The following is a 17,247-nucleotide window of genomic DNA, read 5'->3' as shown; positions in this document are numbered from 1 at the left end:
AACATACTCTCAACATACCCTCGAAACACCCTCAACACACCCTCGAAACACCCTCAACACACCCTCAACATACCCTCAACACACCCTCAACATACTCTCAACATACCCTCGAAACACCCTCAACACACCCTCGAAACACCCTCAACACACCCTCAACATACCCTCAACACACCCTCAACACACCCTCAACATACCCTCGAAACACCCTCAACACACCCTCAACATACCCTCAACACACCCTCAACATACCCTCGAAACACCCTCAACACACCCTCAACGCACATTCTCGTCTGAGTTGCGTACTTCTAAATTATGATAGCTCTGTTGTATGTTTCGAAGTCACGGTATTTTTAAGTTACTGCTTTTCTTTAAAAAAAAACTGTGATTCAGCATTTATTGCTTCCAAGTTACGTGTTTTGACGTGACAACGTCTAATAAATCGATGAACGCCGGCTGCACGCACGAAAAAGTGTCCCGTTACGCACATTTTCCCGTTACTCCGTGTCCCGTTACGCTCATTGTACGCTCGCGCCGCATCTATCTCTCTCCCACACGATTTTGGAACAACCATCGATTCGACTTTTTCTCGAGGCACATTCAACTTGAAACACTCACATTCGTTTCATACTTTTCCTATCCATCGTCCTATCCTTAACAGAATAACACAGATTGGAAGAAGTTAAATAGCAAACATGTATAAAAGTTATAGTTAAAATTATACTATTTTCGTTAAAGTAATAAACATATTTGAATTAATGAGTGCAAATAAAAGTAAATTTGTCAATTAAATTGTAGATTTCATTTCACTCCTTCTTTGTATCCATACAAAATAGTGATAATTCAATAAAAATGATTCAATTTTATTCATTAAAGTATGCAATAATTTCATCAATGTTTTGTTATGACGTTGTCACTTTAAACTATCGTCCGTAAACCCACTTTACAGACAACCAATTTTTTTTTTTTTTTAGCTTGTTACAGTTCTAGGTTATGTAGATTTTAATTTTGAGAATTCTAGTCATGACTATTCTAAGTTGTGTGTTTTTTTAGTTATGTGAGGATCTCGCCTGGCGAGCTCCAAGATTACCGAGGCACTCAGCTCCGCAGACATTCCACTCAAAATGATAGCGTACAATTAAATTCGCAACATTTAAAACTTGAAAAAATATTCAGAAATTAATTTTAAATCAAATTCGCATAATTTATTACACCAAAATATTAAATTCTTGGATTTCATTGACACTGATATGACAGTATCAATTTCATTGACTTTTCAAAGAGTAACATAAATCAGAAATTTACTCCCTAACAAGAACCTGAAAAGTTAACCTATTATAAACATGTTTTTATATATAAAAAAGTTAGAAAAATATAACCCAGTCAAAGATGTGAATAGTGGTTCACACTATTGGTAGTGTTCGACAAGTTGGCTCAGTGATTATAGTTTCTGGATGGCGATCCAATTATCCATATATAATTATTATAGACCATAGAATAGTTAACTATACTAATATTATAAAAGAGAGTTTGAGAGTTTGTTTGTCTGTGTTTGTATGAAGTAAACTTGAATACTACCAGCCCGAATTCAAAAATTGTTTAATTGTGGTAAAGCTACATTATTCAATATAGACGTAGAATACGTTCCATTATTAAAATGTTATCTTTCATAACTAAATCTGGATAAAACCGATCAAAGTGGTTGATTTATTGTCTTAAGCTGATTGGACCGTTGCAGATACAACAAAATAACCAAGTCACGACGACACACATATATGTCGGAATATATTTATAATATATATATTATATATATTATATATGTGTATGTATGTTTTTATGTGTGTGTATGTATCAAGTAAACACAATTTTCGGAACTCATGCCGTATTTCTGTAATTCTATTTTTCGTCATATCAACACTGTTTTGATAGAACAGATTTCAATTTGAAGACTGAAACATTTGTTGAAATTTGACATTAATTTATGTATCTAATTTTATAGTGTTTATGAACAAAAAACTTACTCTAATAAAAAAAATTAGTATCCACCCGTACGAAACTCGGTACCACAGCTATAGTCATTAATAAAAATAACAGCCAAACCACGAAAAAACAGACAACCTTACAAAATGTTAGCACACAGCTGATCTGTAAATCTTTTTTTCGCGAGAAGTACATGGCTAGGGGGCAAACATTTTTCGCGAAAAGATTTCTTGATTGGGTGAGTTTCTTTTAGTCTTACTGGCAGCACAGCATCACAGTAATTCTGTGCGGAAGCATAAACGCATCCTGATTGGCCCGGCCAAATATGGCAACTGCTTCTCTCGCAGATGGGTGTAAATTACACGGAAGTTAACCGCTGGTGTGTGTATACCTTGCGTTCTAATGGGCGTTCAGAATTTTTTTTTCCCACGAGAAATGCTTGACTCTGTACAAGGCCTTCCTTTATAAGTCGATTTGTAGGGGCATGCATATTTCGCGAAAAGATTCCGAGACCAGTTGAAAGTTAAAAACACTGTAGCATCACCTGTGTTTCGTGATCGGGTAGTTCATTTCCTATTTATGTCGATTGTAACAACACCAATCACAGTGATTCAATGCGGAAGTAAAGGCGTCCTGAGTGGCCCGGTCAAATAAGGCAACGACTTATCTCGCAGACGGCCGCCAATCGCAAGGAAGTAACCACAGTTGCGGGTGTAGGTACCTTGTTGCAGTCTAATAAGTGCTCAGATCTTTTCGCGAAAAATGCCTGCCCCTATCGATTTGTAATGAATAGCTAGGGACCGGAAAATTTCGCGGGTTCAATTACCTCTAGGATGAACTCCATAGTTCTACGTACACTCGGTCAAATGCCACCCACGCATTGGCTGCTGTCTTGTGAGACGTTCCAGCAAAGCAGCCTGTGATTCGATAAAGCTTTAGGTTGTTTTTTTCTCATTGGCCCAGAGTCATCCAGGTGAGTTGTGAGCCAATAGCACAGGCAGCATTAAGGTATAATAACTATTTGTATTTTAGCCTATCGCGAAATGAACTCGCGAATTTTTCCGGTCTCTATGAATAGCCAATGACTGTGGACCGGAAACATTCGCGGATTCATTTCGTGATAGGACTGCTTGAATGATTGGATCACAGCACCCTCAACTAGAGAACTATCGAATGGCAGGTGTGGTGAGCTTGTACTTTGAATATATATACTGTATAGAAGTCGCGAGTGGATAGGATTTACTCTACGTTTTTCAAAAGCGTAAGATGAGCAGCTTGGGAACTTCACCGCTGCAGTGCGCTGCCGTAACGCCCTGTATCGTCTTAGTTGTTATTTACACGTTAGAGCGCAGCCCGGTCGCCCGCTGTCATTCCCCGCATCCCTCATCTATCATTCACTGCAGCTCAAGTTCGTTCAAGGGGAGGGGGAAGGGGTGTTTGAAGAGTTAGACACTTGTCCGCCAGGGACCACCACAAGTCGATGCCCTAGAGATGGTGGCGATTGCGGCGGTGAATTAACCAACTACCTCAAAACCGTATTAGAAGTTTTAACCTGGGCTGGCGACTTCTATACAGTATATATATTCAAAGGCTTGTACGAGCACGTGAAGGACAGCAGAGGAACTGTGGCTGCCGCAGGGCTCGACGACGGACGTGCGCCTGCCGTACCTGATCCTGGGCTGCATGGCGCTGCTGGGCGCCGGGGCGGCCGCCTTCCTGCCCGAGACGCTGGGCGTCAAGCTGCCAGAGACGCTGCACGACGCGCAGCGCTTCGGCGTCGACCAGCGCTTCTGGAGCCTCGGCCGGCCCGCCCCGGCCGCGCCCGGCTGCAGGAGCAGGAAGCAGCAGCAGCAGCAGCAGCAGCGGTCCGAGCTGTGAGCGCCCGCGCGCTCGCCGCCTTGCTGACACGCCCCGAGGCGATACTTATCGATGTATCGATACTGTGGGCGCCGCGCTCTCCCCGCCTTGCTGACACGCCCGAGGCGATACTTATCGATGTATCGATACAGAACGGTCCGAGCTGTGAGCGCCGCGCTCGCCGGTAGCCTACAACTCACATAGTTTCGGTTCCCTACCACGTTCGTGCAACTTCGGATTTCTCTAAAAAAAATTGAAATTAAAATTAAATCGAAGGGTTAGGTTAGGTTAGGTCAGTCACAACATGCTTGAACTTCTGATTTAGCTGCTGAAGTGGCGTTAATACCAAAACGCAAAACTTCGGAAATCTTCGGAAATTATTGCAGGGAACCGAAACTATGTGAGTTGTAGGCTTCCCCCGCGCTCGCCGCCTTGCTGACACGCCCGAGGCGATACTTATCGATCTATCGATACAAACAAACCTTTACTGCACGTTCATCACCAAAGACGAAGTGCTTACCAATGTTGGTTAACGTATTTCAACTTGGCAATGAATAACTGGTTTGTGGCCAAAAAAAAACTAATAAAATATTTAAGATGTAACACTAACCGTCTGGGTAATGTTTATGTACTTAGAAAAAGTTGTTAACGTGAAATCATTTCAATCATATAATTAGGGCGTAAAAACACATCACCAAAAAAAAAAATTATGGGAAATAAAGATCTATGTTACGTCAAATTATCTCAATGAAATTATTCTACTTCAGCGATTAGTTCTGTGGTGTTTGTTAAAATTATTAAGGTCACACACAATTCAGATGCTTAGTGACAATCTTGAATTCTTTAAATTTTGCAATAAGTCAATTGTTCAGCTCCAAAATGAAAGGCGTATACCGGCCTTGGCAAGCACTAAGTCGTATTATATGTCTTTTATTCGTGATGAACCTGCATTTAAAGTTTATCGGTCTGTTTCAGACTCATACGGTTGAATAACATCGGTTGTAGGTATACGTCGGTATCTAAAATATTGACCCAGCAAACTGCAATACCTACTCAAATATCCATACCTCAGGTATTGTGATAAGAAATGTATCGCTCTGTGTTATTTAATTGTATTGCATTTGCGAAAATGGAAAACTATTGCATCGTGATCGATGTATCGACGTGACGCACAGTCCCGCGCTGCGTCAGACAGTTGTATGCTCCATCCATCCCAAGGCGGCAGCCTGCATCACACGGGCCCGCATATAGTCCGTCTCACCTTAGACTGCAGTACAGAGGAAATGGAGACCGCTCTTGCCAGACTGTTGCTACGCGGCTTGCTCACATTAAAAAGTTTACATTGTACACCACCTTTAATTATATGTTTTAATATTTTGATTTAATTTTACTATTTGATGTTTTTATAGGCTATAAATTAGTGTCTATCGACATTATTATAGATGCAGTATTTTTCTGTCCTGTGTCCTTACGCATAAGCAACACGGACCAAAAAAACTATGCGACCGAGCGGAGATGCTTTTCCGAAAAGACAACCCCAAATATCTTTAAAAAGTAATTAATCCCTACTAGCGGTGTACCATAGATATACCTACAGAATATTTACAAAAAGGAAACTAAATAAAGTGCCTGAGCCATGAAAAACGAATAATAATTATTTATTACACCAAAAAAGAATTTTCCCACAGTTACCAATTGGTTTACTTTTGTACAAATGCTATAAAATAAAATTAATAAGCATAATGCGAAACGATTGAACCTAACAGCCAAAGTTACAAAGCACCTACTTTGTTTCATTATCATTCAAGCCAAAAAGAAAATTGGAAACATAAAAACATTAAACCTAATTATTTCACTCACTAGCGATCATCAACAAACATATATTTTATGCCACTAATCTATTTAGTCTCGGCCAACAAAGTTTTAAAAAAAAAATCATTACATATTTTTAATTTAGTCTGTAGTCTTTCGGGCGACGACTTCTCAAATGGAGTAAACAGGAAGTAATTATGTCCCTACAACTGCTCAATGAAAGATAACATCCGTAAGGAAAGACAGACCAATTCATGCAAGACGCGATTCCATTTCGCGTCGACGACTGCTGAGGTCTCTCGGGAAAGTTTCCAAATTTTACAGTCAGGTGGCGCCTCAGTTCATCTTTCGAACGAGCTCACAACCCCAGCATAAACAGTTAGTGCAAAATACCACGAACTCAGCACTTGTTTGTACTTGCACTGGTGACATGTTCGGAAGAAGGCGTTGCGGCTACTTTACTGTACTACAAAATATTTGGCCCCAAATTCACGGTAAGTTTACGCCACACCACGATATGAGTCCAAAGTTTTCAGCCTGGGTTAAAATGTACCTACCATCAGCGGCGTCGCTCACAGCACCTGCCAGCGCCAGGCGGCTAAGGTAACCTCTCCTACAGCCCGGCGCAACAACCGTCAGTCAAGCATAGTCAAGTAGGAACACCTGCACTGCGTAGTAACTGTGGTGCTGGTTTTTCCCTTTCCACAGCATCGTTCCCGGTAAAGATTTACACTAGGCACTAGTAGGAAAATCTTAAATGCTGTTCATGGTTTGTGTTACTGAAATCATTATACAGGAACCAACAGTAAATACCAAAACTCTCCAAAAACCCAGGGGGGGGGGGGGGGCCTTTCACTCACGCCGAAAAAAAAAAGAAAACCCAGGTCTATGCCTATCCAGGACATGACAAATGAATTACTTCGTTTAGCGGCGTTGTAGATAGAGAGGGTAGGTAGTTGCCATCCTCCAGAATCGATGGCCTAACATCACGCCCCCGACGGCGTCTGTAGCAACGCCCGCTTCGGTAACAAGCAGGCTGACTCCCGCAGGCCACCCATACTCCTCGACAGCTCAACTTCACTCGTCGGCAGCTCGGCACCATAGAACAAGGAGTGAGGTACTCGGCACATTCTCCCCTGGCGCGCTGTCCGAGCTTCTCCTCTCGCTCGAGGTCCACCCCCGCGCCATCGTCGCCATCCAGCGTCCGGCCTGGGGAAGCCTACGATTCACTCGTCCTTCTGGACATATCCGAATACTCACGTTGGCAAGCCTTCTTTTCACAGACGAGAGAGCCAAACCCGAAGTTCCCCGAAGTTCATGCTCGTTTTGGTTTTCCGTACCACAACAAGTATATTTATTTGGGGGAAACCGTTTACATGATTTCACAGTATCTTTAATGTAGCTATCTACCGTCCACAATGTTTTTAAGTATTTATAATGTAGTTAACCTAACCTAATTGACCATTAGTTATCATGAATTGTATATTTTTTTACAATGAACAAAAAAAAACGAAGATGAACAATCGGGCGTTTGGCTCTCTCGGCTGTTGAAAGAAGGCTTGCCAGCGTGAGTATTCGGGTATGTGCAGAAGGACGAGTGAATCTTAGGCTACCCTCCGGCCTCCGGCAGCACAACGCAATCGTGCCAACTTCTGCTTGCCAACTTTCCCTCAACAACCACCAGAAACTTCAAACTGAAGTTCAAAGATAAAAAATGTGCTTCTTTAGGCTAGTTTATAAATTTAAAAAACAAAAAAAAAATACGTTTTAGGGCTAACAAAGAAATACATCATACCTATGTTTAGTCTTTAAAAAAGGTAACCAACTGCAAACCCGTTAAAAACAGCAACCAAAACAATACAATAACATTTTAAACCTAATGTCAAAAAAATAAAACTTACAAAAATATAGTAAGTTAAACCAGGTGCCACAATTTCAGGCAAAAAAAAATTCAATTTTAAATACAAATTTTATATATTATAGGAGAAAGTATTTGTAGCATTCGGTCACTATTAATGACAAGGCATTCCATAAAATTGTGTGCATTGCTCAAAAGAAAAAAGAAAATTAATATACAATTATTTTTTTTTAAAAAAAATTGCAAAAACAGCTGAAAAAAGGACGGCGTCTTGCAATTACGATCCCTTGTGAAAAAAACTATATTATCAGATGATTCTCTTGATCTCTTAATGAAATACAAGAATAAAATGACTTTCCAAATTTTCATTCCAAATTTTTAACTATACAAAATACAGGAAAAGTTTCAGATACTTACAGGTACTTACATTAAAAAAATTCATTATTTTACAAAGTTTTAGCTTAAAGTTTTGTCTGAGTGTTTATCTGGCAACATAGCACACCGAAACAATGATAGCGCTAACGCCAGATATTGTGCATTCGAGAAAGTGAGTAGATTCCAGTTAAAATGCACACTGCAAACTAAGGATGAGACGCACTATAGCTAGGGATGGATCTAGGCCCTGTGTGTGCGTGTTTGGAGAGAGGCGTGATGGAGGAGTTGCCTCTAGTTGCTCTAAACTGGCGGCCAGCAGTTTTCCCGTCGTACACAGTGCAACCGTGAAACTATCAGTGGCGATTCGAACGTTTTATGGCGTACAGGTCTCTTGAAAGTCGCAATGGTGCTTACGAAATCTGTTGAAGCAAATCTTTATTCTGAAATCACACGTTTTAGCAGATTCAACTGTTCGATGAAATACATTGCAGCGATGAAACCCGAGAGTAAACTACAGTAAGCATTCTAACTTGTCACTGCGTTAAAACTTTCACGACCAGATTTTAAAATAAGCTTCTTTTTTTTTCCTGAAACTCTGCAAGCCGTTTGGCACCCCCTGAAGCGGAACCTACACCAATCAGCTCATTACTTCATATTTGCATTATGATTGTTATAATTGTTGACTTTGAATTAAAGTTGCATTATGACAGTAAAAATAAAGGATTTACACTGTGTTGGTCAACCCATAAGGAGAATTCAATTTATTTACCTAGCTAAATATTTGTCGTTTAAAAAACAGTTTATACAACTGGTTATTTCGTGACACAGTTTTCTCTTATCAATTTACATAGCATTGTTGAGAAGTCAGGATTGTCAAAATATTTTAGTATTGAACACCTTTATAATCCTTTTCAATGTGAATCATCTGACACGTTGGTGGTTATACAGTGAATCAATGGTCGTTTTACATTCATCAAGTTCTTCGATTTAGTGTAGGAGTTTACCAATAACTACTTAATTTATAAAATCAGAAATTAAAATGTATTCATGCGCAGCCGTTTGTTTCATTTTTAATGTGCTAATTTCTTGACATATAATTGATTAAATACCTATTGGGTATATTTTTTTCGTAATAGGTTCGATTTACTGGGTTTCTTTTACAATTATCGTATTTAAAGAATCCCTACATACCAATTTAACATAAATTTATAATACCTTGTGGTCTGAAAATGTAGGTACGCATTTTAATGGTGAGAACTCAAACAAGAGAAGTGAGGTTTGTTTTACTTATCAGGTATCGTTCGCTGGGTAAGTAATTTAATTCTCAACATGATAAGTATTTAGCTGTGTTATTTATTATTTTTAACATAAGAAAGCACTAGACTTAAAAATTTTTTTGTTTAAAATGTATTGTTTTAATTTACAAACGATACTTCGAAACTGAAAGACGGAAGAAAATTGTGTGACAAAATAGTGATTTGATAAATACGTTAATCCGAATTGATTACAAGCTTCAGCTGTGATATTTATGAAGTGAAAGCAAGAAGAAGAATAGTTACGAAAAACTCTTTGTGTGATTTGTTTTAGTGAAATAACAGCTGGCATTCATTTCACATAAAAAGTGGTCTTCGTATCAACAAATGAACTTCAAACAAATGGTAGGTATGTATAAAAACATTCCTAATAGAAGTAAAGATGAACCTTCGTGTATTTTACTTAGTAGAATTATTAAGTTTCAACTCTTCTTGTAATTGTGGTTCGTTATTGTGAAAGAGTGTATTTCCATATAGCTTGATATGTCCTAACATTTGAAATTCAAATAAAATATTTTTTTCCATTTTTTTTCTGAGGATTTATTGAGGTTTTTTTTCAAACCTTCACCGTCTATTATTTCTACAATTATATTATAGCTAACATTCCAGAACGTGTGTATATGCTTGGAATGCTACTTTGTATTTTAAAAAAAAATGTACATGCGCTATTGCATTTTTGCACTGTTTGTAATGTTCAAGAAGAAAAATAATAAATAAAAATAAAACATTAAATCACAGAGAACCAAGCCAAAATAAGCTGGTGTCGAACACGTGGACCCAACTAAACAGGTATTATGGACAACATATTCAAACTTAAAATATCAAACAGTACAAAAATTCCGTGGAAGGAATTTTATTCATGAAAAAGAAATTGCCAGACTAGTTGTACAAATTATATTTCACTGTTATCATAGGCGTGCCCAGACATTTCCATTAGGGGGGGGGGGGGCTGCTAAAATTTTAAATCAGAAGCTGAATTTAGAATGATAAATAGCCTAAATACATTCACTCATTGACTTGTTTATATTTTTGTGCAGTATCAACGAGATATGTTTACTAGTTAATATTTATATCCGTATAATTTTAACAATCTTGAAAATATTTTTTTTTTTCCATAGACAATGTTTAAGGGGTACTTACACATTTTCCCCCCTCGAATTTTCCAATAGCTTGGTCCAGATCTACCTTGAAATGAACTTCTTTTTAGTGAATGCAAACACAGAAATTCAGACAACAGAACTTTAACAAACCTCTTAAAATATATATTTTTTGCTTTGAAATACATACATACCTAATCGTAAAAAAATTAAATCAAAATTCTAGATGACACAGACGACACTCAACTCAAAAATAAATTTCTGATACCTTTAAATTAATACTACTGAAAGTTGGGAGTTAAAGATTAATGGGAGAGTAAGTAGGGCATTCAATTGATTACAAACACTGACAGTTAATTTTTTTTCTATTTACGCTCATTAAGGAGATTCTTTCAAGAGATCAAATGAATTTTACCATATTGTGTAAGTAAATACTAAATGTTTATTCTCAATATATGTTGTAATCTATATTTAAATGTTAAGGGCGCCGTCTGTAGGAGGATTATGGTCGTTTGAGCCACATAAGTCGGGGATCGATAAGGGTCAACACACACGCTTCAAGTGCCCCGGCGGCGCCTCTACACACAAGGCACCAAACTTGCGTGCAGCGTTTTCGTCCCACGCTTTTGCCATGGGACTTTAAGTGATGTGCATGTCGCTCTGGTGGTTTCACTGGTTTTTACATACAATATTTCAAGATATAGTAGTCTGAAAAAAAAGCCATTTTTGGCCATTTTGAAGGCCTTTGGAAGAGTGTTTGCAAAAAAACGCGGGCGCTTGAAAGCACCATAGTCCGACATAGCCTGATGTGTGATTTATTTTCGTACGACGTGAACCCACGTGAATTAAAGTTTGTAACAAACAAGTACGACAAACACTCTGCAACACCGTTTGCGCGCGAGGCAGACGGCGCCCTTAAGTAAAATACTACCGTTCAAGTTATGTATTAATGTTACATGCAAAGTGGCTTAATCATTAATTTCCGTTATTTGAACAAGGGCTCATTGCGTAGAATTCCGACACAGCTAATAGCCAGCTTGACTTCGCCTCTCATGGCCATGAAAATGTGCACATATAATCATCTTTAATCTGCTTTGTAGATCAGGCTAGCGCAGACCTACAATTGAATTAGCACAAAAATAGCACACACGCAGTCATTGGACAGACAGTCAGCACGTAACTACAGATTGCATTAAAATATCAAAATTATGTACAGTCATATCGAACGTTTGTATGATTTTATAATACATACCGCGCCTCAAGTTTACACCCAGCCATAAGGAAAAGTTGTGGCTAGCCTTCCCTTAGCCTAACATCTTGGAAATCGAAAATCAGATAATTATGTGACTGTGGGGTTTTATTAGACGTAACGAAAGCCAAAATAAAGAATTACAGATTCCAGGAAGTACATTTCTCCTTTAAATTAATTGTGTATTTTGTATCGAGGGTTTAGTTGAGAGTGTTTTACGGCCCTTTAACAGCAACATCTTAAGAGCCGATAAGTGTGATATTAAGTGAAGGACACTATGTCCTAGCTAGGATTTGAAGCCCGGACCCCTCACACCGCATACCAGTGCCTAAACGATTACACTATGGGGGCCGGTTACAGATAAACAGGTATAGGCTACAGGCGAACACTGATTTACATAAATATATTATTAGGAATGTCCCTTACGTGATTACAAAATAATTAGGGGGGGGGGAATTTTAAGTCATGTTGTACCTACCTATTGTTATGTTCTATGTAATAACAAAACGACGCACAAAAATCAAACTGTTTCCATTTTCAAGGAAGTCTGATTCATCTTAGTTTTAAGTTTTGACAACTATTCAGTTTTTGCTATTAAAATAAATAATTTTTGAGAGGGATAGGAGAACCCCGAGAAAACACGCCAACTTGTGGCATCACCATAGCGCGATTTTTAGCGAAAAGCTGGGAGTGGTTCCGCCGGAAATCGAACTTGGAGCATCTTGGTAGAAGGCTTATTCTCTTACCACTTACAAAAAATGTTTATGATATGTACCTGGTTGGTAGAAAATTACATACTTTTCTAACATTATTTCGTACTTTTTAAAATGATCCTCACACGACACAAGAATGAAACTAATTGCACTTTTTTATAATTGATTTTCTTGGGTGCATAGTTTTGTTAAGTAGTTGAAAACTAAGAAATACATATTTGTTTAATCTAAACTAAAGAATTCAAACATACATACCTATCCATCGCTAAAATAACGGACCACTGCAAATGAACACTCATTCATATTAACATTTTAAAGGCACACCACACAAGCTTTTTCTACTGTGCTTGACCTGGTCGGAGAAGTCACTGTTTTAAACGTAACAACCATCGTGACAGGTTGGATGAGTTTTATCACGGATATCGGGTAGAAATCCCGCAGATAGTTTTCAAATCCAGGAAGAAAAAAAATTTAAAAAAGAGAGAAGAAATATTATCTTGTGTTTACTGGCTACAATCGCATTCTAACTTTTCATAGGCTGCAGTCTGCACGTATTTATGACAGCGATATTGGAGGCTATTTATTCATGTTGATAACTTCCCCCATTTGTGTCATAGATGCAGGAGAGCAATAAACATTCCCGCGTGTAAACTGTCTGACCGAATTCAAGTATAAGCTATATGCCATTTTAAGGGACCTCATGTTTTAAATAAACTAAGGCGGCTGTATTTCCAGAACGATAAAATGTTTAAAAATATTGTTAATTAACACGCTGCAACACTGAAACACAGTTTGAGTGTCACAGCGCCAGGAATATACGAATATTAACGAACGCATTAGAGAAAATGCCGATCTGAGTGATTACATAAGGGGGGGCCATGGCCCACCTGGCCCCCCCTGTAGGCACGCCTATGACTGTTATGAAATTAAATAATTCATGCTGAACGAACAACATAAGAACACATAAATTTGTTCGTTACCTAGGTTAGATGTTAATTCACGTACTGCACGTGTTAAGGCCCGTCTACAATAGCAATGTCCTAAACTGTGTCCGAAGGACACTCGTCGCTGAAGGGTCCACGTGACCCTCTGACGTCATGCGTCAAGTGGGCGAAGGTACGAACCTACCTGGTCCGAAGACATTCGTCAATTTGAACTTTTTGTCCCAACCTGTGTACTTCAGACACAGAAAAAGAACAGAACACTCACGAAATTTGAATTTCCTTTTCCCGTTTGAAAACGTGGTGTTTGTTTTTGTTATTGAAGGAAATGGAAGGTGTTGTAAGTAAAGAAGAGCCACTTTGCCTTACTGAATAAATATATAATATTGAATTCCCACAACTTTCATAAGTTCAATCTCAAACTACAAAGCATCAAAACAATAAACAAAAACATTTGGCACATTTACTGCGCTCTGGTGACAACTTTATAAATCTATACATTCGGACATCGGACATCGCAACTGTGAACAGGGCAGTTTTCGGTGAGACAATGTGACGTCACTCACATTCGGATAAAGACACGGACCACGCACAGGTTCGGACTATTGTAGACGGGCTCTTAATGACTCACGAAACTACAGTAAACTCGTGGAATAACATCATGTCAGTGTTAAGAAGACTGCAAGTATCCGCTCTACCACTCTGGTTCTGGGGTAGAGCGCCTGCCTTGTGACTTGTAGGACCCGGGTTCGCGCCCCGGCTCCTCCAAGGCGGATTGCCCAGACAAAATGGTGGCATTTTCTCTGGTAGGAATACAATCCCTTGTAACAAGTCAGGCTACCAAAGAAACGGTGGGTGGAACAGAAAAAAACCTTCCAGGTGGCTTCCAAATGGGGAGCCCGTTTCTTTTCTTGGGCTCCCCATGCGGTGGCCATTCCGGGGGTTTCTCCGGGGGAACGGAGTTTTGCAAAAATATTTTTTGTAGTTTTGTACCGTTTTAGTTTTTAGTAACTGTAGCATTATCACTCCAACATGTTATAAATAGAGCTCAAACAAACATTTTAAAAATTTTTGCTTTTGTACGTAAAATGTTTGAATTAAGTGTGTATCAGTCAGTGAGTTGTTGTATACCGATGTTGTGTATTCAACCATTTATCGGTATATATTTTCTTGAAGTATTATTTACAGTTAAATTTTAGTCACAAACTATTGTTGTGTAGTACCTAATTTAGAGGTTTTTGACGAAAAAAATATTTATAGGCACATGAATTTTATTTCTGGAAAAAAAAACAGGATGAGCGTCTTTAAAACACACAGTATATTATGTGTGTGTGTGTGTGTGTGCGCGCGCGCGCCAGTAGAACATCCAGATATAAATAAAATATTATATTTATTTCAAAATGAGCAAAGTCTTTGATACTTTCCAACCCAATTTTATTATTAAAAAAGAATTTGTTTTCTGTAAAGTCGGTTTACGGACGATAGTTTAACGTGACAACGTCATAACAAAACATTGAAGAAATGATTGCATACTTTTATGAATAAAATTGAATTATCACTATTTTGTATTGATACAAAGGAGTGAAATGAAATCTACAATTTAATTGATAAATTTACTTTTATTTGCACTCATTAATTCAAATATGTTTATTACTTTAACGAAGAGATTATTAACTATAACTTTTATACGTGTTTACTATTTAACTTCAAGATCGTCGAGAATGTTTTACGCTTTTTCGCAATTACACATTTAAAGACGAAGTTTGTTCGTCGTGAAATTAAACGTAGAATTTAATAAATATGCCCTTGCAGTTAATAAAATATTAGCAAGTTTAAGAAAGAATTTCGGCTTTAATCTCCAACCCAGACTCTCGTGGTGCGCTGGGGCCGAGATTTAAATTCGTCGAGAATATTTTACATTTTTATGTCTTCCAGTGCTCAAAATTATATTCAATTGTGGCCCCGTGCACGAAATTTTATTTATAATTCATTAATAATAACGCCCCTCGCGATAAACAAAGGAAAATATGTATTAACGAGTGCCTGGTTGTCGCGGAAGCAGATAGATTGCGCGATTCGTTCGGTTCGCGTCCGTCACCGTAGATGGCAGAACCGTAGGGGAATAATATTATATCGTTTTTAAAATACGATTTTATAACAAATACGCATCCCAAACACACCAAACTTATTTATAATGTGTTACAATATTTTTTTTTTTTAAACATTGTGCAAAAGATCCCGGGTGTAATTTGAATTATTATGTGTAACTGGAAAACACCATTGTTCGAACAAAAACGTATTTGAAAATTCAACATTACTTTTAAATAACCGTACCGATTGTGCTGAAAATCGGTGAACGATCGTTAAATCACACAATACTTATTAATCATTCAAACGACGAAAACATGATTGAAAAGTCAAATCGACGGTTGTTCCAATCGAGTGGAAGAGAGATAGTTGCGGCGCAAGCGTACATTGAGCGTAACGGGACACATCGTAGTGGGACAATGTGCGTTACGGGACACTTTTTCGTGCGTGCAGCAGCGTTCTGTCACGTCAATAACAGCACAGACGTACACAGTGGACTGACAACGACGAGACAGACAACAAACCTCGCCAGCGCAGCAAACATAACAACACAAAGATGAACAGGCATTTAGGACAATCCAACGACGACATCACCGACGAACACAGCAGGTTACCTATTACCTTTGAATATATATACTGTATAGAAGTCGCCAGCCCAGGTTAAAATTTCTAATACGGTTTTGAGGTAGTTGGTTAATTCACCGCCGCAATCGCCACCATCTCTAGGGCATCGACTTGTGGTGGTCCCTAGCGGACAAGTGTAGAACTCTTCAAACACCCCTTCCCCCTCCCGTTGAACGACCTCGAGCTGCAGTGAATGATGGATGAGGGGTGCGGGGAATGACAGCGGGCGACAGTGCTGCATTCTAACGTGTACACAACAACTAAGACGATACAGGGCGTTACGGCAGCGCACTGCAGCGGTGAAGTTCCCAAGCTGCTCATTTTACGCTCTTGAAAAACGTAGAGTAAATCCTATCCACTCGCGACTTCTAAACAGTATATATATTAAAAGCTATTACAGAACAGTTGCGACGTTCGGGAACTGGCAGCCCCGTCATCAGGCACAAATAGACTGATGTCCAAAAAAAATTGTATTAAATCAAAATTCCCCGTTGCATGATTCTTTAAGGAACGTAGCTACCGTGTATATTAAAAAAAAAAACACGAAACACATGAACAGGCTATTTCTAATGTATTGTAACAACACAAGCTGCAGATCTGCCGGGTGAGTTGCTGCACCAATCTCCATGTGCCGTTTCGTCGAGCAGACACTCTTTGGCCCGAGGGTGTGACACCGCTGCAACTACTTTTGAATTTTTTTAATATGATGGTTAATAATCTGCCGGATAAAATAATTAACTGCAGCAAACCCCCGTTACAAACATTAGTGAACTAACTTGGTGCTAATTTTACTAATGGGAAAATAACTGATAACAAGCAATAAAATTTGTAGGTACCATTCGTTCGGAAAATATACTTATGTAACATTTGCCCATTTGTGTCAAATGCATAGGTACTCGTAGTCTCCGCTAAAAACTCGCTTGTAAGAAGTCGTAGATTCGTACTTCCGAAGACCTGGCTTCGAACCCGCTACATACATCCCGAAGCGGGTAAAATGTTGTGATGTTTCTTTGTTGCAAATTTGCTTTTTCAATGTCCCTGCTTTTTTTTTAATCCTCTGCGTAATTGCATGAAACGCGGTCTAAGTTTAATATATGTGTCTTGTGTGGTCAACTGTACAAGCCCCACGATAATGGGTAACACTGTGTACTAGTATGTGTTCTTGCGGGGTTTTGGCGCCTATTCTCTCCGCAGTAGATCTCAGGAACGCTGCTGCTGTATTGATTACCCAGACTGCCAATCCAGCTAGCACGTCACTGAATTGTATTACTGTCAATAGAGTAATTATTAAAAAGAAATTTGGTAGTGTTGTGTGACTAGTGGAAATTTGCATTACCTTTGAC

The 17,247-nt window shown here is 38.7% G+C and overlaps 1 protein-coding gene across 2 annotated transcripts in view; it reads left to right on the top strand.

The window, feature by feature from the left end:
• The window catches only part of LOC134533859 (solute carrier family 22 member 21-like), a 112,137-nt gene extending 102,109 nt beyond the window's left edge, over window positions 1-10,028 (top strand). For both annotated transcript variants that reach the window (XM_063371561.1, XM_063371560.1), the window contains one exon: window positions 3,616-10,028. In XM_063371561.1, the coding sequence (XP_063227631.1) occupies window positions 3,616-3,855 (240 nt within the window). In that variant the 3' untranslated portion in view covers window positions 3,856-10,028. The remainder of the gene's footprint in view (window positions 1-3,615) is intronic.
• Window positions 10,029-17,247: the final 7,219 nt, after the last annotated feature.

The sequence above is a fragment of the Bacillus rossius genome, chromosome 7 (genome assembly GCF_032445375.1).
Source record: "Bacillus rossius redtenbacheri isolate Brsri chromosome 7, Brsri_v3, whole genome shotgun sequence".
Taxonomy (NCBI): Eukaryota; Metazoa; Arthropoda; class Insecta; order Phasmatodea; family Bacillidae; genus Bacillus; species Bacillus rossius.
Note: the sequence above shows the minus strand (reverse complement) of the source record. Positions and strands in the feature narration are given on the sequence as shown.